This window comes from Podarcis muralis, chromosome 1 (assembly GCF_964188315.1).
Source record: "Podarcis muralis chromosome 1, rPodMur119.hap1.1, whole genome shotgun sequence".
In the NCBI taxonomy this organism is placed as follows: domain Eukaryota; kingdom Metazoa; phylum Chordata; class Lepidosauria; order Squamata; family Lacertidae; genus Podarcis; species Podarcis muralis.
In genome coordinates, this window is record NC_135655.1 from 83,145,667 (window position 1) to 83,169,206 (window position 23,540).

Consider the following 23,540-nt stretch of genomic DNA (forward strand, 5'->3'; position numbering starts at 1 on the left):
AGCCTTCCTTGGTCACTGTGTGATGAGAGGGCTCCTTCCTACTTTACCTCCACTTCTCCCTGTGTGTCTTAATTCCATGTGGTTTGATTCTCCCAAGTATTGTCATGGTATGGGAACCTGGTGACCTCTGTACAAAGACAAGGTCTTTTGTGCTGTCCGACACATATACGTTTAGAAATAGATTTGCCCAGCGTAGCGGCTAATTTTGGTACCAGCTAAAATAGCCGTTCCCAACATGGCTGGTGAATCTCAAGCATAAGCGTGTGACACGGGTGGGAATAGCTTTTTCATTCTCTAGTGCAGTTGTTGCCCTGACTGTTAGGGGAGGGTTCTGCATGTGCTGCTTCCCTACGGCAGCAGAGTATGAGGAAAGGGTCCCCCCCCCCCCCCGTTTAGGTCTTCAGACAGACTACAGTGCATGTACAAAGAAAGTAGGGTTGCATATGCTGTCCCCATTCAGCCTCTCTGTGTTAGGCTGACTGTACAGATTCTACAAATGCTGGACATACACACAGCTCCCTCCCTGCAACTATCGGGAATCCTGAGGTTCCACAGGATCAGTTTGGGAGACTGAGAGTGGACTGCCCTTTGGAAGGGCTGCCCTTTGGAAGGCTGTAGCTCAGTGGCCAGAGCATCTGCTTTGCATGATCCCTGAACCCACGTTGAATCCCCAGCATCTTCAGGTAGGGCTGGGAATGTCCCCTGTCTGAATCCTAAAGAGCTGTTGCCAGTCAGTGTAGTGACAATTTTGAGTTAGATGCAACAGTGGCCTGGCTTGGTATAAAGCTACTTCCTGTGTTCCATCTGAAAATGACCAACGTCTAGAGGTAAAGTGAGGGCTGCATGCCTCTCACAGTGCTGCTGGCGAAGTGGAAAAGGGCAAAGTTTCCCTAAGGCCACATTCACACCATACATTTAAAGCACTACGATACCACTTTAAATAGTCATGGCTTGCTTCCCCCAAAGAATTCTGGGAGGTGTCATTTGCTAAGGCCCTCAGGCATGGCCAAACTTGGCCCTCCAGCTGTTTTGGGACTACAATTCCCATCATCCCTGACCACTGGTCCTGTTAGCTAGGGATGATGGGAGTTGTAGTCCCAAAACAACTGGAGGGCCATGTTTGGCCATGCCTAGCTAAGGGTGCTGAGGGTTGTTAGGATGCCCCACTCCCCTCCCAGAGCTACAATTCCCAGGGTGGTTGATCCCTCTTCACAGGGAACTCTGGCACTGTAGCTCTGGGAGGGGAACGGGTTCTCTACTCAGAACCCATAACAAACTACAGCTCCCAGAATTCTTTTGGGGAAGCCATTTCTGATTAACGTGGCATCAAAATGCTTCAAATGTATGGTGTGAATGTGGCCTAAGAGAGTTAAGAACTCTGCATCCCTTTAAATTAGATTAGGTATGAGGGGCAGTGGATATGCCTCAGGTTACTGCTGCCCGAGGTGAGACATTTCTGAAGGATGGAGCAGCTGCGTTACTGCAAGGCACTTCATCGGAGGTGAAGTGGCTTATAGTGCTGCTGTGTGAGGGAAGGTTTTTTCCTCTTTGCCTCCCCGCTGCCAGAGTATGAGAATTTGGTTACAAAACTGGAGGATTTTGAAACTCTGTCTTAATGGACCAAAACTGATAATCTGACAGCTCAGTTCCAGGTATGGCTGGCTTAGAAGATAAGAAGTGCTTCTCCCCGCCCCCAGTGCTGTGGGTTAACACACACATAATATCTCAGTAAGGGAGAGTGTGATGGTGAAGAGTTTCTCTTAGTTTACTTTTACTTTGCATGATGAATATCTTTTCTGTGGGTCAAAGGAAATGCCTCACCCTTCCATCTGTTGCCGTGGAACTGGAGGTAAACAAAAGGGTGTGGGTTTAGTTTCAGATAGCCAATGCATAAAATGAGAAACCAAAACAAAGAAGCGCATATATATATGTATATGTATATACACACAGAGGCAATAACCTTCGACTTTGTAAAGTAATGCATTTATAGTTGAAGGTTTTGTCTTATCTAAGTATATCTTCTATATTTTGGGCATGCCCCCCTCCTCAACTTTGAATTGAATACCGCATTACTTACTAGTTTCGGACGGGGGGGGGACCCCTGAAAGATTAAAATGCATTAAAGATTTAAAAGATTAAAATTGGGTTGTGTTCCAGAGAGGGTGACCAGAATGGTGAAGGCTGGGTGTATTTTGCCTGGAGAAGATTAAGGGGAGACATGATAGCAGTTTTCAAATACCTGGAGGGCTGTCACACAGAAGATGGAGTAGACTTGTTCTCTGTTGCTCCAGAGGGTGGAAATTGCAAGGAAGCAGATTTCAGCTAAGCATTAGGAGACATGTCCTGATGCAGTAAAAGCTGTTGGGACAGTGGAGCAGACTTGTCTTAGGAGATGGTGGACTATTTCTTCACTATTTAAGCAGAGGCCGGACAGCCATCGGCCAGACTCTGCAGTGGAGTGCACTAGAAGTCCTCCAAGTTCCTTGCCAAGTCTGTGGTTCTAGAGCAGGACTGGACAACCTCTGTGGCCCTCCAGAGGGTTGCTGGGACTTCAAATCCCATCACTCCCAGTCTGCATTGCTAACAGAGGTGATGGGCGTTGTACTTCAGCAACATCTGGAGAGCCACTGGTTCCCCCATGCCTATTCTAGAGGGTAAATTTTGACTTGTCACCTCGGTAAGCCCTAAAAGCACTGGCGTTATGAACAGACCAGTTTTGCTAATGTGATATAAATGGAGCATTAGTGCCACTGGCTACTGATGGAGAGGAAATGTAGGAGAGGTGCTAATGATGTCACAACAGATGATTCCATTTCCTTTCCCCTGTTCAATCTCGCTCCATTCATAGGTGACTTATGGGAAAGCGTGACAGAGTAACACTTTCCAGAAAGCCAGAATAAGATATACTCCTGCTTAGTTGGCTCCAAGGCAGTTGTTGGGGCAGATAATCAGGGTGTTGACTGCACTGAGAGCATGTAAGGCGCCAAGTCTCCCAGCTGCTGCTGATTACTCTGACGCGACTGTCGCGCAGGCTGCCGCATTTTGGCAACCCCTCCCAGAACCTTTAGTAGGGGAGAGATTTTTGCCACCCTGGTCCAGCTCAGGGCACGTTTCTCTGCTGTGTGAGTCTTATCTTGCACACGCTCATGGGCTGGGTTTGCTCTCTGCCTTCTCCTCCCCAGGTAACATGCTGCTCTGCCTGTCGCCAGCCTGGCTCTCAAAGGCACCATCAGAATCCCACCCGGGAGAGTCGTCCTTGCTGGTCTTCAAGGCTGTGACCTTTGAACTCGGCGGCCGCACAACCCTGGAAGAGTTTGCACCCCCGCGCCGTGTCACCTACTTCACTGGCTGCTTTGGGCCCTGCAAGGTGCAGGGTCAGTCGGCAGCAGAGCTGGCCCGAGACCTCGACTGCCCCACGGGGGGCTCAGGGGAGCTAGCTCGCCTGCTGGAGGACAAGCTCCTGACCCGCCAGCTGATGGACCAGCAGGCATGCGTGGCTGTGCCCCCCACCCTGGCCTTCACCTTCAAGCGCCCGCTGCCTCTGCGAAGTGTGACAGAGGAGCAGCGTGTCCGCATGGTGGAGCTGAGCGGCCGTGAGGGGCAGGACAACCTGCTGCAGGAGGAAATAGCAGCCTTCCTGCAGAGTGGCGCCATGGAGTCCTATAGCCAGGTGAGGAGCCCTGAACCTGAGATGGAAAGCTACAAACAGGAGGTTTGGAAAGGTGCGTTGTTATATGGCAAGAGCAGTGCACTTCCTGTATCCGGGACAGGGGTCGCCAACTGATGGCCCTCCCATCAGCCCCATCTAGCATGGCCAGTGGTCAGGGTGGGTGCAACTTGCAGTAAAGCAACATGTGGAGGGCCTCAGGTTCCTCACTCCTGGAATTTGAGCCAAGATAATCCTCTGAGCCTAAGTGTTGTCTCTATTGTGCTTCCTATAGGTGGTGGTAAAACCATCAGGCTGGCGCTGGAACGGAGCCCAAGCTGTGTCATTCCATGCTAAGTCAGAACAGGGATGCGTCCTTCAAGCTGTCCTCACGCTGCTGGAGACCCTGGAAGAGGAAGAGAGCATTTTGCTGGAGGCCTTCATTCCCACTGCTCATGTGGTCCGGCCTGGCCCTCCTGACACGAACGGTTCCCCATGTAAGGGATATATTTTCATCCCTTCTCACTGAGGTCGGTCCACATAATGAACTGTCCTCCAAATTAGCACCCACAATTAATTTACTCCATAAGTCAGTCTCTCCCATTGACTGCTTCATGTCATCTCTTGCCCACTCAAGAGCATTTGAAAGAGTTGCCTCGCACCAGCTATTTCCTGACGGGATCAAAGTGGGCAAAAGATGGCATGGGCAGGTTGGGGAAGCTACCATATTGGAATCTGATAATCCTTCAGGAGCATGTTGCATTGCTGATTGTACTCCAGACTTTGGGCCTCTTCTGATGACCTGTTTACTGAACATTAATCCCAGATTGCTTGCACAAAGTTTATGCAGAGGTTTGATTACATCTGGTCTTTATTGACAAGTGTTCTGAGTTGTGTATGGGGTGGTTATACATCAAGGGCAATTTGTCCTGCATTCATCCCCGATTGGCATTTGGGTTATTTACATGTCTTTCCACCGGTCATTTGTTTATCCCGCACTGTCACTTTCCAAACCACAGAAAGTATTTCTTTTAAAAGTGCATTTGTTGTGCTAAGCCAATAGAGCCCTTTGGTACCTTGTAAACGTGCAAGGCTAAAGTTCCAGCATGCACTTGAATCCCTCCTGCAAAATGATGACACTCTGGAGGCACCCCTTCTTCTTTTCACTCCCCTCCACATGCCCCACTCCTATCAATTTGCCTCTCTGATATATTCTATCTCCCTCTCCCTCCCTCTCCTACATCTCCGATTCCAGGCAATTCATCTCCACAGCCCAATCTAGCAGTCCGAATATGTGCTGTTGTCTGCAGATCCCGAAAAGACCAGCCTCTACTGAGCAAGGTAACCAAAGCCCAGAGCTCCACTACAGACTGGGGGAAGAAATCCCAAGGAATCCTCACTGGCAGAAAAATTGTAGCCCTGTACTGTAGTCCGTTCCTCTTACCTGTTTTCAGGGGAATAAATTGTTGGTTGAGGGCAAGGAAAGAAGTGGCTCTGCACAGTTTTAAACTGTTTTGTGGGGAAGACACACAAACACTGATTGGTATTGGTAGATTTGGGTGATCTTTCGACTCCAAAATAATGTCTTGTTTGGTACCAGGGTAGCTTATTTTATCAACTGTCCCACTCACAGTCTCTAACCTTCACCTGGAAAGACTCCAGAAATCATAGATCACGGCACAACATCCCACAGACACCTTGCATGCACACAACCATAACCCACTGTATGAACAGAAGAAAGTAGAGCAATTCCAGTTTGGACTGTTGGTATGGAGATGTTAAGACTAACTGGAGGAACAGATGCTTGAATGACAGCAGCCCAGAGAGACTGCATGCATTTTTTTGGTTCTCTTTCAGGTGGTGTGTGGTGTGGGCCGGGCAGATAAGCCCCTGAAGCACCAGGCCACAGTGCCCCAGACTTTGGAGAGCAGCCTGCGTCAGTGGGGACTAAAGGATGAGGCCCAGATTGCAGCCATTCATGCCCAGATAAAGCAGAAGGCTGAAGCAGCCATGAAGGCCTTCATGGACATGGAAGATGGCCTGTCAGTTGAGCAACGAGGTGGTCGCCGAGCACAAACTGACATCATTGGTAAGTTACCCTGTCAAGTCATTACGGCGGCTGCTTCTAAGACACTGTGGGGCCCTGCACTTTCGATGTCCAGAATAGCATGAGGCTCTCAGCGTTCCTCAAGCCCAGGCTCCATCAGCTGTGGGACAGCAGTGCAAAGCAGCTGCACTTAGCCATGCACCAGCAAGCAAAACTCAATTTTAATCAGCTATGGGGAAGTCCTTGCCAAGCCCTTGTGTTCAGAAATCCTTGCACTGGCAGAATGATTGGCAAAGTGTGGTGCTGAATTCCTCCTTTTGAACCAGTGGCAGGTTGGGACCCTGAAATCCCACAACCCCAGAGATGCATACACCTTTTTGTCCCGGCCACTGATGTGGACATGAAACTGTCTTAAGTAATGATTCCCCAATATCTTCAGTGTATGTTTCTGGCAGTGCAGGAACCAGTCCCTTAAGTTTCTGCAGCACAGTGATGGAGCCTGAGTTGCTATTGTGGAAACTTCTGCTGTAATGCCTTCTGTGAACTCTTTGCCTCAATAAAATTCTTGAGCAACAGGTTCCTATGGCAATCATTCTTCCTAAAACCAAACAAAAAAACGACAAACCCAGTTGCCGCCCCTTAGTTATGTTTTGATCTCATTGACCAGCTTATCAGAAACCATTAATTCTCATTTACAGTGGTGCCTCGCAAGACGAAATTAATTCGTTCCGCAAGTTTTTTCTTCTTGCGAGTTTTTCGTCTTGCGATGCACGGTTTCCCATAGGAATGCATTGAAAATCAATTAATGCGTTCCTAGGGAAACCGACTTCAGACCAGGTCCGGGGAGAGTCTGTCCCCCGACCTCTTCTGAAGGCTGGGGGGGGGACAAGGGCTTTTCTTCCCACCCCCAGCATTTAAAAAAACCCCGGGACAGCGGAGGGCTTCTCCGCTGTCCGGGGCGATCTTAAAATGCTGGCGGGCGGCATTTTAAAATCGCCCCGGGACAGTGGAGGACTTCTCCGCTGTCCGGGGCGATTTAAAAGCCCCTGGGAAGGCAGGCAGGGGGGACAAAGACTTTTGCCCCCCCCAGCCTTCAGAAGAGGTCCAGGACCTCTTCTGAAGGCTGGCGGGGGGCAAAAGTCTTTGCTCCCCCCCCGCCTGCCTTCAAAAGCTGTCCGGCCAAGGCTTTGCGGACCTCTCCGCAAGCAGCGGCAGCGCTGCCGCTGCTTGCGGAGAGTTGCCGGCATGCCGAAGCCTGCGCGCGCTGAGATCAGCGCGCCCAGGCTTCCCGGACCTCTCTGCAAGCAGCGGCAGCGCTGCCGCTGCTTGCAGAGAGTTGCCGGCATGCCGAAGCCTGCGCGCGGTGAGATCAGCGCGCCCAGGCTTCGCGGACCTCTCCGCAAGCAGCGGAGAGTTGCCGGCATGCCGAAGCCTGGGCGCGCTGAGATCAGCGCGCCCAGGCTTCGCGGACCTCTCCTGCCTTCAAAAGCCGTCCGGGATAGCGGGAAGCGCTTCCCTGCTATCCCGGACTGCTTTTAAAATGCTGGCGGTGGGGAGCAAAGCCTTTCGGCCCCCGCTAGCCTTCCTGGACCTCTTCTGAAGGCCGGAGGGGGGGGAAAGGCTTTGCTCCCCACCGCTAGCATTTAAAAGAGGTCCCCGGAGATTTCCCTATGGGCTTTCGTCTTGCGAAGCAAGCCCATAGGGAAATTCGTTTTGCGAAGCGCCTCCAAAACGGAAAACCCTTTCGTCTAGCGGGTTTTCCGTCTTGCGAGGTGTTCGTCTTGCGGGGTACCACTGTAGATTTATTTCCCACTGTATGACGTGTACTGTACTAAACTTTTTCATCCTCTCTCGCTCACTGCCTAATGGCAGTGGCCTGCAGATGTACAAAAGCTGCATGCACACTCTTCTTCCCTTGCTTATTTTATTTATTGATTTCTCACCCCTTGACCATTCTGGCTGGGGCTAATGGGAGTTGGAGTCTAACAACATCTGGAGGACCACAGGTTCCCCATACTTGGATTAATCCATTGTTCTTAGTGCACCTTTGAGGTTTCTTCTCTTTCATTCCTTTTCCGTCTTTATGACACATTTGGCCCAATAGTTCATTTCGATGAGAGGTGTTCCCCATTGGCCCAATGTCTAATCCTCCAGCCTTTACGGAATGAGGGGCTGGTCCAGCTGCTCCTAGGAAGAGGGTTGTTTCCAGCTGCCAACCTCTAAGGCAAGAGAGCCAGCAGCAGCTGCAAATTTGGCCTGGCAGCAGGCAAGGAAACTGGCATGGCGAGAGGTACAGCAGCAGCGGCACAACTTCTCAGTGTGTGCAGCAGTACAGTGGTACCTCGGGTTAAGTACGTAATTCGTTCCAGAGGTCCGTACTTAACCTGAAACTGTTCTTAACCTGAGGCACCACTTTAGCTAATGGGGCCTCCTGCTGCTGCCACGCCGCCGGAGCACAATTTCTGTTCTCATCCTGAAGCAAAGTTCTTAACCTGAAGCACTATTTCTGGGTTAGCGGAGTCTGTAACCTGAAGCGTATGTAACCTGAAGCGTATGTAACCCAAGGTACCACTGTAGTGAAAAGTGCAAATTCCACATTAGGAATTATTAGGGAAGGAATTAAAAATAAAATAAATTTTTGGAGGCTAATTCTGTCCTGTTGGCCCTGTAAAAAGCACCATGTTCAGAAAGCAGGGTGGGATGCTCAGTTATCAGATCCTAGTGGTGACAGAAGAGTACTGCTGCCTTGATGGTTTCCTGTGGGGAGGCGTGTGGTTGGCAATCCATGTGAAATGGGATGCTGGATGAGGTGGACCTTTTGAGCAGATCCTACCAGGGCTGCTCATGCGTATAATGAAGGAGCTCTTACTTCAGTGGGGTTATTTGTTCCATCAACTCACCCTTGGGATTCGGCTAATGGTTGAGCTGACCAGAAGTTCAGTGATCTTCAGCCACATGTTCTTGATTGACAGGGCCTCCTTTGCTTCTCCTTTCTCCAGGTGTGGATTTTCTCCTAAGCTCAGAGGAACAGGTGCTGCAGCTGGTGGCCCTGGAGATGAACTCGCAGCTGTGCCTAGAGACCTGCTCCGTCTTCGAGTCCATGGGCCGGGTGGTGGGGGCTCCAGCGGGCGAGGCAGCACGCCCCCTGGTGGAGACGATGATGCGTCGCGCGCAGTGCCACCTGATGGAGGGCAAACACGTGTTGGTCATTGGGGCCGGCGGAGTCAGCAAAAAGTTCGTCTGGGAGGCAGCCAGGGACTACGGGCTAAAAGTAAGATGCGGAAACCGGAGCCATGCAGCCCCCCACAGGCTGCAGGATGGACTAACTAGAGCAGCACCCCCCTAAAGCCCCCGTCCATATAATATAAACTTTATGGGTGCCATCTAAGCACAGAGAGGGGAGAAAGGCACAGTCCCCCTGCCAGTCAAAAGGGCTCACCATTGTGCTATGCATTTACGCCAGTGGAGCTGGCCTGCTTGCTGCATTGCTGCTCCCCGGTCATGCTATTCTTGAGGCTGGCCATCCTATCAGGATTACTTTGAGCAGGGCATCAGACAGCCCAGTCTGGAACCAAGTTTTAAGTTGGACGAGTCACTGGGGATGGAAGTGAGTTCTTGAGGATTTCAGGCGTAGCCAGGTCTGCTTCTTTCTTAACCACATCTTGCCTCCATTTAAAAATGGTAGGAAGCAAACATGAGGCATGACTGCTGTGCGGGTTCTGGATCCCCAAGATCCCAGTCCGCCAAGCAGCACTTGCTTCCTTGTTCCTGGCCTTCTAGAGCAGCCAGGAGGCTTCAGAGGCTGAAGCTTCTTCTGTCACTGCATCTCCACCACAGTGTGCAGGCTAAAGGAAATGGGATGGGAGCCTTACAGCTGAGGCAGCAGGGATACATAAAAAGATCTTTTTCAATAAAATACCCCTGCTTTGCCTCTCCCATCCCTTGTATCATTATTTATTAGACTTGTTAGTCACTTGTTAACTAAAGGTCTCCAAGTGACTTTCATTCTTACCTTCCTAAACATTGTAGTTTTGTGGCTTCTCCAAACTCAGAAGAGAAATCCTGTTCCGTTCTTGGTGCTGGGACATAACTGTGCTGGTTATTGTCTCCTTTGGAGGACATGGGTGTACAGTGCAGTTTCAAGAATGAACTGTCCTGGGTTATCCTGTTTCCGGGACCTCTAGATTACCTTTGGAGCCACAAAGGGGCCCCCCTCTGAATAGGTGGGAGACTGAAAAGCAGAATAGATATGGGGATAGCATGTGTGGGGAGGGGTGGTGGTGATGTTGTAATGAAATGAAAACTAAATTGGCAGGAGGAGACAGCTGGTGGTTTAGTCAGCAGCAACTAGTCCCATTTTTCTTTCAAAAACCCAAGTGCCTTGATGCCAGTTTATTCCTCTGAGGCTGAATTTGCCCCTGTTGGAGTCTTGCTGCCATTTTGCAGTTCAGACCCTGAACAAAACATGTTGACCAGAGTCTATGTCAACAGCTACGGTCTTCACAATGGGACAGTCTGTATGCTTTATTCTCCTGGAAAATGGCTGTGCTCTGGAGTTACTTTAAAGTGGTGGTGGGGGGAACCTGCTTGGATGTCCCCATGTCTCTGGAGTTGCTATACGTCCCTGCTAAAATCATCAGCGGTGAAACTGTTAAGACTGCCTTTCCCGTCCACTTGGCTTATTTATATTAAGTGGTGTAACGTAAGATTTAAAGGCACACAATGGATATGCTTATGGCTCACAAAGCCCAGTGAGCTGAATGGAGGCACCTCCCTGATGCAAACTGAATCCAGTTTGAGGAGGCACAGTGGACACGCAGAGCAGAAGAGTGACTCCCTTTTGCACACACACCCATGCAACCACCTGGCTCAGCTTTTTGTTTCCGCACTCTTGCCAGCCATGGTCCTTCCCCAGCACCTCCTCCTACTACACCTAGAGGACAATGTCTCCTCATTCTAAATTCTCTTGTTGCTGAAGCAGGCATGTAGAGAAGGATCAGATCCTGTCTCCCTCCCATGCCACCAAACCTGTGGGTACCAATGGAAGTTGTCCCACCTGAGCACAAATGGGATGCCTGCAAGATGGGGAGTTGCTGCCCATAGATTGGAGCCTACTTCCCAGGGGGCTGTTGTGCCGTGCCTGGTCCCAAGGAGCTGTCCTTCTCTGGTACTGTCAGTAGTGATGCATCTCTGATTTTTCTCCCATCTTCTCTGCATCTCTGCCCTTCTGTGTCTGCCCTTCCTTCTTCCCCGTCCCTGCTCCCACTCCTACCTCTCTCCTACCCCACTCTCTCTCTCTTTTCCCATCTCCACCCCACCCCCCTCTTTCTTTCTCGCTCTCTTTCTGATCTTTCCCATCCCCAGATCCACCTGGTGGAGTCCGACCCCAACCACTTTGCCTCCCAGCTGGTGCAGACCTTCATCCACTATGACACCACAGACCACAAGAGGGATGAAGAGCATGCCCAGAGGCTGCTGGGGCTTGTGCAGGAGCGGGGCTTGCATCTGGACGGCTGCCTCTCCTACTGGGACGACTGCATGGTCCTGACGGCACTGGTGTGCGAAGGGCTGGGCCTGCGCTGCAGCTCCCCGACAGCCATGCGCGTGGCCAAGCAGAAGAGCCGCACTCACCTGCACTTGCTGCGCCGTCGCAAAGAGGGGGCTCGCTGGCCCTCGGCGGCGCTCTATGCCGTGCCCTGCTGCCACCTAGAGAGCCACACGGATGTGGAGCGGGCTGCGAGCCACATCAGCTTCCCTGGGGTCATGAAGCTAGAGTACGGGGCCGGGGCTGTGGGGGTCAAGCTGGTGGAGGATGCACAGCAGTGCCACCTGCACTTTGACAAGATCTCCAGGGACCTGCAGGATGACTCAGACCACCCGGGCATCGGGCTGGGCTGGGGCAACGCCATGCTGTTGATGGAGTATGTCTCCGGCACCGAGCACGACGTGGATCTGGTGATGTACGAAGGGCGGATGCTGGGGGCTTTTGTCTCTGACAACGGGCCCACCCGGGTGCCCAACTTCACCGAAACGGCAGCCTGCATGCCCACCTGCCTGCCCCCTGACCGTGAGGCGCAGCTCATCCGCGCTGCCTACCAGTGCTGCTTAGGCTGCGGCCTCACCGACGGCGTGTTCAACGTGGAGCTGAAGCTGACCGCATCCGGTCCCAAGCTCATCGAAATCAACCCCCGCATGGGCGGCTTCTACCTCCGCGACTGGATTCAGGAGATCTACGGTGTGGACATCATGCTGGCCTCCGTCATGGTTGCCTGCGGGGTGGTCCCCCTCCTGCCTGCTCGCTCTCGCCCCCGCATGCACCTGGTGGGAGTGATGTGCTTGGTGTCGCAGCACCTGCAGGCCCTCAAGTCCACGGCCAGCCTGGAGACGCTCCAGGCCCTGCATGAGCGCGGCGTCATCCGCCTCAACCTGCTTGATGATGAGCTCGTGTCCAGCGAGTACGAGGAGCCCTACTGCAACGTGGCTTGTGCCAGCTCTAGCCGCCGCGAGGCCTGCCTCAAGCTGCTCGGCATCTGCCAGGTGCTGGGCATCGACTCCCCACACTACCCTGTGGCCCACTTCCTCTCACATTTCAAATAGCCTTGGAGATATGGCTCCCTCCGCCTGGAGCTGAGCCTGGGCCTGCTCCGGAGAGGGAGCCTTGCCTGCCCCTGCTCCTAAATTAGCCTTCCCTTGCTCCCAACTCACCACTGGGGTTTGCATCATTACACAAACACCCTCTTTCCTACAGTCTTTCTCAAGTGGCTGCTGTCTCCCTCAGGAAGGAGCGTGGCACCATCTGGTGCCATCTCTGGTAAGTGCCACACACACACACCATTCACACCCTTGAATGGGCTCACATCCTCCTTTTGCGGGGGGGTCCTATTCAATGCAGAGTCCCACCCTTCTTGAAGTCATCTCTTCTTCCTTTATTTGCAGCTCTGCTTAATTCCCCGACTTCAACCTTGGGTCCTACATTGTTCCTCCCCACCACCATACACAGAGGCAAGATCTCGCCTCTTCACTTTCCCTTTCTTCCGCTGGGGGAAAAGTTGTTGGCTCATGCCCAGGCATCCCCTGGAGAGATCCTCCTTCATGCTTCCAAAATCAGTGGAAAGAGGGCTGGGGTCAAAAAATTCTTACAGTCCCCACCAGCCACAATACTTCAGTGATCCTGCAAGAGCAAAATAGTGCAAATCTGACTCTGAGCATTCTCCCCCCCCCCCCCAATTTCAAACCCCCGTATGCAAACGTCATCTACTTACGGGAAAGTCCCGCAAACTCCTCTGCCAACCTACTGTAACAAAAGGACCATATGCAAGCCTGCAATAACAGATGTTTACAGAGCAGTAGAATGTAAGACATTAACAAGCTAGTTCCACTGACTCAGCACTTGCAAACCCCCGCAGTAACATCCTAGCGCCGCGTGATCCTTTTAGGAGCTAATGAGCATGCACAATACTGTGCTCATAAAATGACCATAGAAATAACAGGAGGGCAAACAGTGATGCGGTGGCAATCTCTGACATGCATGCTTAGGTGCTGGGAGAAGCCGCCAACCAAGTTTTCAGTGCTTGCAAGAGAAACTGCTGTAACAATCTCCCTGCAGTGTCCCAAGAGAGACGCTACAGTAGGATATCGCTGTGACAGCGCTTCTAAGCACCCACCAGTAACACATTAGCATATGAGAATCTCCAGTGAAAAACAGCACCAGCGCTCCTGACTTACCTTAAAATAACCAGCCTTCCGACGGAAGCCCCTTCCAATGCCCCTGAAGACCCTACACTACTAGGAAACCATAGTGCCAGCATTCCTGAGTGTTTCTGCAATAACAAGCCACAACCTTGCCACCACTCTGAATTATGGTGAAGTAGTAATGCTTTGTGCATAGTCCTAGCCATCCCCAAATAAGTGACGTTACCAATATAGTACCAGCATCCTTAAAAATGCCTATAACCAGCATAAAGGAAAAAGAAGCAAAAGCCGTTTTGACTGGCATGATGGAAGAGCATCTCTTGTCTGTTTAGCACGCTAGTGGAAAACTGGCCCTCCAGAAGCGGTTGGACTACGGCTTCCGTCAGCCCCAACCAGACAAGGCCAATGATCAGAGATGATGGGAGCTGCAGTCCAACAGCATCTAGAGGGTCCATCAGCCTACCACACTTGTTTAATAGCGCATGGGTTTCCTGCAGCTTCTGAAAGAGCAGTTGCAAGATGGAGCACCTGAAGGGCCTGGGATGACATTCCAGAGCCTGTGAGGCTTAAAATGACAGGCATATTGATCCCATTGGGGGAGAGGGGAGGCAGGAACTGAGAGATTCAGGGTGCCCATGATTGGGTGACTAACAGCAGGACCATTAGTTAAGTGTGCCCTCCTAACATGGGTTGGTGACCCTGCCTTCCTGCCTGCCTATCCTTCCCAACACTTCTGTAACCAGGCAGGCATAATAGTTCCTCCCCCACAATAAAATGCCGTGTAAAAACATCCAGACTGCAGAGGTGTTATTTGCACCTGCCCCAGAGCTCAATACCCAATTGCTTACTGGCTGGTGAAAGAAAACCTGGCAGAGAATGAAGATCCGCTGAGAAGCAAGTGGATTTTGGAGGACTTCGCTGGATGGAGAAGTCTCTTCACAGCCACACCCCCCTCACCTCATGGACCTGTTCACTTCAGGGAGGCTTCCAGATGCTTCTATAAGAAGCTGCTCGCAAAGGGGGGGGGATGGAAATAGTGTTCCAGAGTTTGGCTGTTCATCATCTTATGTGAAGAGCAAAGACTGGCTTCATTCAGCACCCAGACCAGATGTTCTTTTCTGCACTGTTCTGCCCAATGGTATTCTCTCCTCTGACCTAGGGTGTTGAGAGCAGTTGAACCGGAATTTATCCCCTTCCCCGATTCCTGAAAGGAAAGAGCAGCTCTCCCTTTGTCTTAAGCACTTTGCAGGTTTAGGCAGAGCTACTCAGTTGAACTGTTCTCTAACCAAAATGACTGAGAGGAGGGGTTTGACATTCTCCAATAAGGAGGGTGAGGTAGGTGTAGCTGTCATTCTCTTACCTTGGTTCTGCTTTAACCAACCCCTCACCTACATAGTTTTGAATGGCCTGTGAAAAATAGTCTTCTCTGCTGCTTTGGAATGAATCCTGATACTTTTCAGGCCTTGCCATTGGAACCAAAGCTTCATTTGCTGGATCTACCCCACACATTTCCTGCCTTCTCTTCACAAAACAATCTTTGTACTTAACTAAGACCAGCGAGCTCGTGAATTCTAGATACAAAACGTACCATGAAGAAACCTAATTACGTGACCGGAATGCAGTAGTCATATTGAAGAGAGGGAAAGAGAGAGGGGGGAAAAGTTCTGGCAAACTTTCTCAATTTGCATTAACTTCTGCTCATGAAGTAATTCCATAATGTCATGGAATTTGTAATGCTTTGGCAGTGATGCAGCGTGAGAAAAGTGCTTCAGCAGGAAAGTGCTGGAGGGTAAAAAGTCCAAAGCTGTAAAATGAAATGGGGTAAGGGGTGTTGTTGGCAGAGGGACTGAGCAGCGGAGAAAGGGAGAGGAAGTAACTGCCAAGCCACTTCTGTTCAGCCATGGAGAATGCACAAGTCCCCGGCATTTGACATTCTGTACCCTTAACCATTCTACCAGGGATACTGGGAGAGCTCAGAACTCAGGGAGCCCTGTCTTTTGACATCTAATCCATGCTAGTTCTTCCCTCAAAATAAGTGCCAAGGGAAGGAAAACTGGGGGGGGGGGGGGGGAGAGAGAATGTCAAGAGCACATAAAAATATTTTATTGGGCCAGTGCTTTTGTGTTCTCTTGGTTACCAAACACATCAGTGTGCTTTGTAAACGGCTCTGAATAAGCAGCATGCTGTCAGGCCAGTTAAATCTTGCAGGTTTTTGTGCTGCCTTGAAATGCACTCCCCACTTTTTATCCTCTCTTCCGTTTGAGCCTTCTCCTCTAGTTTTTCAACAGGAGTGCCAACATGAAGGTCATTTGCTGACCACGTGGGTAGAAACAATGTTCACAATCTTGTGTGTCCTTCAGCATGTGTAACCCTATACCATACAGGGCTTTAGTGGCAGAATACGGACGGCTGATCAAGCTGCATGTTAACCTACATAGGTGAAGAATAAGAGAAAACTTACATCGGTCTTTATTCGTTAGGTAACAGTTTAATGTATCCCCATGAGAGGATTACCCGTATTAGAAAAATCCATGCTTCCATTGGCCTTTGAGCTGGGAGCCTACCAAACGTCTCAGATCACAATGTAGCTTCTATAAATCTCTGGTGAATACCCAGTCTTCCTGCAGAACACTAAGAAGATCACGATGGGTGGCTGGCCAGTGCTCCACCTCTAAAGCTGGTAACTGAAGGGGCCAGGAGCCACCTCTCCAAAGGCAGGATTTGGCACAGGAGTCGGTAGTTGCTGACTTCTATAAAGTCATATGGCAATAGATGGACTGAGATACCACCAGAATGTTTAGAACTGGACAACATATCTAGAGTGCCAAACCAGAAAATGATTTTTATTAAGAAAAGAAGACAACAGCCTCAGTGTCTATATTAATAAGTCTCAATGCCATAGTGAAGGACACAACAGAGGGCTTCTAGCATAGTGGAAGAGGTTCTCTACCAATGGTGCGGAGAACCTATCTTTGTAGAAAGATAGCCCACCCAACCTTACTTCTAGAACTTACGGGGGGGGGGGCGGGTCTTGGGTTTCTGCATGTCAGTTGCCCTCATGCTGCTAACCAATTAACTGCAGAATTGAAAACAACACATGCTAGTTAAAGAAACCACAGCTTGCTAAAGAGTAAGCAGTTAAACCAGTAAGTCTTACAGCTTTTTAAAAAGCAGAAAGGTCCTTCTCTTAACAGCTGATGTTTGGACTTCATAAAGTGAAGATACAAGGGGTATTATTTATACCCCACCCATCTGGCTGGGTTTCCCCAGGCACTCTGGGCAGCTTACAGTGAATATAAAAGCATAGTAAAACAGCAAACATTAACAACGTCCTGATACAGGGCTGCCTTCAGATGTATTCTAAAAGTTATGTAGTTCTTTATCTCCTTGACATCTGATGGGAGGGCGCCACTGCCAAGATGGCCCTCTGCCTGGTTCCCTGTAACTTCTCAAAGTGTGGGAGCCACCAGAAGACCTTCAGAGGAGGACTTTGGTGTCCAGACTGAGCAATGGGGGTGGAGATGCTCCTTCAGGTATACTGAACCAAGGCTCTTTATTGGATTGATGCAGGCAGAGATGGCTCCAAAGGCATGTCAAGTCTCAGGCCCTGAGGAGCTTTAAAGGTAAGTCCCATGAATTGGCCCTGGAAGCTAACAGAATGACTGTGCAGAGGCCACAAGACTAACTGAATATGCTAATGCCTCCCAGAGTCCATCAGGAGATGAGCAAGAACATATTCCTGCAGCTTCTTGGTGATCTTAAATGGATCACCAGAGGCCACATTGTAGTAATCAAGCTATAAAAAGCATGCATAAATGTAGGGGAGTACCTCCAAAAAGCAGAGTCTATGTAACAGTCACCATTGTTACAGTTTCCTCTGGCTCCCACCAATACTTCCTTATCCAGGAGTTGGATCCAGAACTATACCTAGATTACAAATGTATTCAAATCTGGATATCTCCACCATATCAAATATGGACACACTAATCACTTCCACAGCCTAGGTTTACCCCACCAGCAGTATCTTGTCTGGATCCCTTTGGCTTTCCCCCTCTAGTCCACTGCTTCACAACCTCCAGACACTGGTTGCATCAGCCTGTCAGTCCTGTCTGTTTAGCTAGTGATACAGAATTCCAAGGCTGTCACAGTGCCTTCATAGATGATGTAAACATTAAGCGGCATTAATGAGAAAAAGTCTTCTGGAACACCCCATGCCAAAGAGCATCACAAACGACAACTCTTTGAGGGTGGGAAAACAAAAAAGGAAAAATGCTGAAAAGCCAGCTCCAAAAAGCTAGCTGTTCTTCCCATCTGATCCAAAGTATCAAAAGCCACTGAGAAGGCTAACAAGATCAACAGGGTAATAAAGAGGACTCTTGAGGGTTGCTAAAACTCCCACGGAAAAACCCAACAGTAAAGAGTCAAGGAAATAAGTTTCATCTAGAAATGTTAAGCTCAGAAGACAGGAGATGAGGGAATGGACTTGATTGCTTTCATAAGGCAAAAAAAATGCCATAAAGAAGATTGAGTAAAGTAGTACAAGAAACACACAAAATAGATTACTTCTTCATAGCACACATTCTTGAAAACTACTGAATTTGCTGCTAGGAAATGTAATGACCACTGACTTGCATGGCTTTAAAAGGGGTGTGCACAAATTAATGGAGGATAAGTCTCTCCATGGCTTCTAGCTACAATGGCTGTGTTACTTATAGTAGAGGTAGTATGTCTACTAGATGCTGTGGAATACAAGCGGGGAGAGTGCTTTTCTGCTCACATGTACTACTTGTGGGCATCCGTCAGCCATCCACTTGGCCACTGTGAGAACAGGATGCTAGGCTAGATGAGTTTTTGACCTGATCCAGCTGGACTCTTACGTTTGTGGGGACCCATCAATACCTACAAGTCTTGACATCTTTGAAAAATCCCAACATCACAGTGCAGCTGTAATCAATGTACTGGTGATAACTGCTGAAGTACATGGGAGATTGTTTTTGGAATTTATAGACTGTTGGAAGCAATAGAATGTTATTCCCGCCCCCCACTTGCTGATCATGTAAAGTTTACATATTTTCCCTCCTTTCTGATTAGGTAAAGATTGTTGCCATTTTCCAAAAGCGACAACGGGCATCAGAATTGATATGGCTGGTGGAATTCCTGCTGCTTGTGCTTTACACATGCCCCCATGTGGAAGTCATCTTTCTGCAATACAATTCCACATGGTGTGTGAATTTTGCAACCATGTGGTCAGGGCAGATTATGTGGGGCCTTCCCCTGCAATCAGCAAACTACCCAAGCTATCTGACTCATCCTCATATTTGCATAGGTTAATAAAGTTGTAGAGTTGGAATGTTTCCCAAGGGTCATCCAGTCCAATTCCCCTGCGATGCAGGAATCTCAGCTTGCAAGTCCAAGCCATGTGACATTGCATCAGAGAACAGTGGCTTCCATGTGGAATTCAACCAATGTTATGGACGCCTCTTAACATCTATTAGCATCTGTGAAAGCAGGTGACAACCAATCTCATCATGTTACACTTCATTTGATGTCATGTTACAGTAAAAAAAATATGTCTGATTCTAGTTCATCAACAATGGAGGCTTTGAGCTGCATATATGGGCTACCAGAAAGCAGCTACAGTAGTTCCTAATTCCACTTCTCTAGCACAATAATTAACTCTTCTCCACAGCAATATGTCAAAATCAAACCTTCTAAGCTTACTTGATCTCTAGAGGTACACAGACCCATTAAAGTCCAGTCTGTCCCAGTACAGTGGTACCTCAGGTTACAGACGCTTCAGGTTACACACTCCACTAACCCAGAAATAGTACCTCGGGTTAAGAACTTTGCTTCAGGATGAGAACAGAAATTGTGTGGTGGCGGCGGCGCAGCAGCAGTGGGAGGCCCCATTAGCTAAAGTGCTTCAGGTTAAGAACAGTTTCAGGTTAAAAATGGACCTCTGGAACGAATTAAGTTCTTAACCCGAGGTACCACTGTACTACATGGGGATGGATCTAAGTCCATTGTGTCCTGTTCTTTAAAGTGTTTGCACATTGTTAGCCATGTTTCTGCTGTATAATTCACTCTGAGAGTGAGAGTGGCAAGAAGCCCTGCTAACCACTCCAGGCTGTGGATGGCTGGAAGACTTCCCTAAAAAAAAATGGGAACAGAGGGAGTGCTGTAGCACTCAGACCATCTCATAAAGGAATCCACTGTAAAGTGGACTCATGATTCTATCCAAATCTTGATTTTCCCAGATGAGATCCAGTAACTCCAATTTGGAATCTGAATTCTGTGCATTCCTCCCTGCTAAGAGCTTTCAACTGCACGTCTCTAGTTACACACCCACACACCCAACTAATAAACTCCACATAGCACTTAGTTGCAATCTCCTAATCCACAGGCACCAATTTAATGCAAACACCAAATTTATCCAGTTTTTGCAATAGTAGCTTCCAGCTTAAAGTTTTATATACTCGGGAGCTGTTTAGAGCTAAGAGCTACTGCAGTAATAATCCTGTCTGTGTACACTGTACACGCTTTGTTTTTTGGAATCATAACCATTGTGGATTAAACCAAAAGTAGTGGTTTGAAGCCCTACAAAGCCAATGCAAATTGCAGAAAGGCAAGTATTACGTGAAGGATCTTTTAAAAACGAATAACAAGGTTGTGTAACAGAAGGTAGATGTGCTTCCAAGGTATGGTCTGAAGGGAATATGATACAAAACCTTGTCAAACCTAAGTTGGTTTGGGTCTAGTCAGTACTTTGATGCAGTGTTTGAAACTCCCATTGTTCTAGGCACATTTTGCAACAGGGAATTTCATTAGTGCAAAGTTTCTGAGCTCTGGGTGCAGTACTACGCCTAAGATTTCAGATTAAAACTGCAGATTGGAAGGAAAGGAGGACCTTTTTCTGCCTCCCCACTTCCAGCTACTCTCTGAAGACTGGAGAAGAGACCCTCTTAAGAATATCTGGGGGGTGGGCAGAGGAAGGACTAGACCATGTGAAAAATGAATGTAATATTTTAGCTGCAGTTCGTTCATTTTCAGCTTTGTATTCTTGTTATAAAAAAAGCTCGCCTAGACATTCTGTTTTTGCACCCATAACCTAGGTTTAAGGTGCCATTTAGCTCCTAGCTTTCATATTTCAGTTTCTAACACTGCTTTGATGGGAGATCGGACAAGAACTCCATGTACATTACACCTTGAACTCTGGGATGGAAGAAAGGCGGGGGTACAAACATAATATATGTTAAAAAATAATAATTTAGAATTAGTCATGTTACTAACTCAAACATCAGCACATCCCAAATAAGCCATTACTCCTACTCCACAGTGGTCTAATTAGGAAGCCCATACCAGCACAAGTGTTTTTGAAGACTAGATCGCTCTAGATTTCTGTCCTAGGAGATTTAATTTACTGCCTTTTTCTAAAAACAAACCAACTCAAGAATGTGTTAAGCGCACTCTTACTAGGCTGCAATCTTAAACATATTTACGATGCAATAGTTTCCACTGAACTCAGATGTATTTGGGTATGTCTAAGGCTGGTAGCTCCTAGCACTACACAACTATTGCTCTACTATTGTAAGCTGCATGTGCCATTTTGTACGCTTGCAATTTTCAGATTTCAGGAGTGCAACACTCTTTTCACTATCTTCCCATTCTGGTGAGCTTGACATGGTCTTGTGTGTGGAGACAGCAAATTAGAAGTGTTTAATAGCAAATTAGAAGATGAGGTGGGAAAGAAACAGTACTGAAATGCTGCTTAATGGGAGGGGGGGACCCCTGGTTTTTGTTTTTAAAAATTGTGTTAAAGTGCTTTTTCATTTTGGTGCTGTGAAATTAAATTATTGTGTAAAAAAATAAGCATGCTGATTAAATGCTGCCACTGGGAAAGGCAATGGCTAATATATGTCCAACCAGATGTGTGGTGATAGATTCACAACCACACTTTTTTTAAAAAAGGTGGAAGATTAGGTCCAAGGCAATCTATGAGTTGCATTCAACATAGCACCGGGGTTTACTCTAAGATTCTTGTCCCACTGAACAAGCAGCTGGTACACTGTTCTCCCCTGAACTTTTAGTAACTGAAAGAACATGAAAGATAGAAGAAGAAAGTAAGAATTAACAGAGAGAGAGTAAGGAATAAAAAACAACAGAGAAGATAGGAAATCTTGGGAAATGAAAAAAAGTGATGGAGCAAGAAAAATAGAGGTGAATATGAATGAATGGAAGAATAAGGGGCCCCCTCCCATTATTTGGGGGGAGAGATTACAGTGGTACCTTGGTTTACAACCATAATCTGTTCCGGAGGTCCGGTTGTAAACCAATACAGGTTGTAACCCAAGGTGTGCTTTCGCCAATTGGGCCTCCCCCCCCCCCAAAAAATGGGTTGTAATCCAAAAAAATGGGTTGTAATTCTAAAAAAGGGACACACACTTGCAGGTTTAACGTGGTTGTAATCCAAAATGGTTGCAAACCAAGGTACTACTGTATCTCGCTTTCTTAACATATAGTTGGGTTCTGAGACTCCCTTGTCACAGAAAGCAAAACTATGGATCTGAGCCCCCACCCTAAATTATAATTTTTGTGGCTAAAAGTTTTCTTGTTACAAATTGTTATCCCTGTAAAATATGTTGAAGATTATGTTTCTGTCTTTACCATTATGATATAATAAGGGTTAACGGAGATTTTCACAAAATGGTTGCTCAAAACTGAATGTTTGTTGCCTCTAACACAGAGATTATTTACAACACTGTCTGGAATAAGGTCCAGGATGCAAATGAATCTCTTGGCCTACCTTGTTCAGTCTGCAAAGCCTAGCATCTGTTGGGCCTTGGAGTCTCTCTGAGATGTTGCCTTCTACAGAACAGAACTTTCCAGAAGTCTGGTCCTGTGATATGAGTCTTCAACATTTAGTTCTCTAGGTCAGGAGCAAAGCTCCAGGAATCTGTTATAGTTGAGAAAAGCAAACCAAAGTGTTGGAGAAGGAAGGTCAAGGAGCCAGCACAAAGAGCTGAAAGGAAAGTTGGGGGCCTGTCCTGTGATTTGTTGAAAAGGCGAGAACTAAATGTGTTTCGGAGGCCTAAGTTCTACCGAAGAGCTGAAGCAGGAAGGAGTCATTTCAAAGCCTGAGCAGAACTCAGCTATGGCTGCTGGAGACTGCTTTAGGGCCACAGGTACCTGAACACTAAACTGCACCACTTTGCCTTTGTAAAGAGTTTATTGCTGGCTAGGACAAACACAGAGTCTCGGGGTGAAATTCTAACATGCACCCCTACCTGTCCAAATAAAAGTTTGGTCATTTGATTTTCTTGTTTGTATTGGCCTTAATCCGGAACATTATTTTGCACACCACACATCTCTCTAGCTTGATAAAGCCCCATGGGAACATTGGATGAACTGTTGTTCCAAGGACTAGGGCCTTGATCCAGTTCTCTGTACAGGCAGCTCGTCGTATGTTACAGCTGATGGGCCTGGATGCAGATATACATCCTTCTGCACATTTAAAAAAACCACACACACATCTACCCAGTTCAATGATGCTCATATGGTCAAAAACTTCATGGACATCACAAACAAACCCACACTCCTAAAATGTTGAACATGTAAAACAAACAAACAAACAAACAAACAAACCCTGAGGGCATGCTCACATAATTCTGAAATTGTTTCCAGTACATGCAGGAAAAGTATTCTTACAATCAAATATATATTTTGCAAAAGTGACACACTTGTGAGTGGAAACTAGGCAGATGGAATGGAAAGACTGAATATCTTCTGTGTTCTTGGTGCTACAGCTCTTCACACCTAAGATTTACCAAGTGTTTATGCAAATAAACAACAGTCAGCAGATATGTTAAACATCTTTCATTTCCTCAACATACCTTGTGATTCGTGCTGCAAGATTTGCTACAATTGCCAAAGCAGGCTATAGCTATGGACTATTAGCACATTAATCTACTGGCAGCATGGTGTCACAACTTGATCTAAGGTGTGTAACAACAGCTATACTACCCCCAAAAAAATAAATGGTAGAAAAATTAAGAAGTGGATTCTCAAATGCATTCTTGGTTGACCTAAAGATGGATTCTGGGTCTGAAAATACTGAAGAGTTCTGGTTCAGCAAGATTCATTTCTGATCCATGTAAA

The 23,540-nt window shown here is 48.0% G+C and overlaps 1 protein-coding gene across 6 annotated transcripts in view; it reads left to right on the plus strand.

Annotated features, from left to right (window-relative positions):
• The window catches only part of CARNS1 (carnosine synthase 1), a 33,407-nt gene extending 19,232 nt beyond the window's left edge, over nt 1–14,175 (plus strand). For 5 of the 6 annotated variants that reach the window (XM_028739891.2, XM_028739873.2, XM_028739908.2 and 2 more), the window contains 6 exons: nt 3,183–3,670; nt 3,942–4,143; nt 4,902–4,987; nt 5,504–5,735; nt 8,693–8,964; nt 11,058–14,175. In XM_028739891.2, the coding sequence (XP_028595724.1) occupies nt 3,183–3,670; nt 3,942–4,143; nt 4,902–4,987; nt 5,504–5,735; nt 8,693–8,964; nt 11,058–12,290 (2,513 nt within the window). In that variant the 3' untranslated portion in view covers nt 12,291–14,175. The remainder of the gene's footprint in view (nt 1–3,182; nt 3,671–3,941; nt 4,144–4,901; nt 4,988–5,503; nt 5,736–8,692; nt 8,965–11,057) is intronic. The other variant, XM_077933437.1, reaches the window with a different exon arrangement.
• Nucleotides 14,176–23,540: the final 9,365 nt, after the last annotated feature.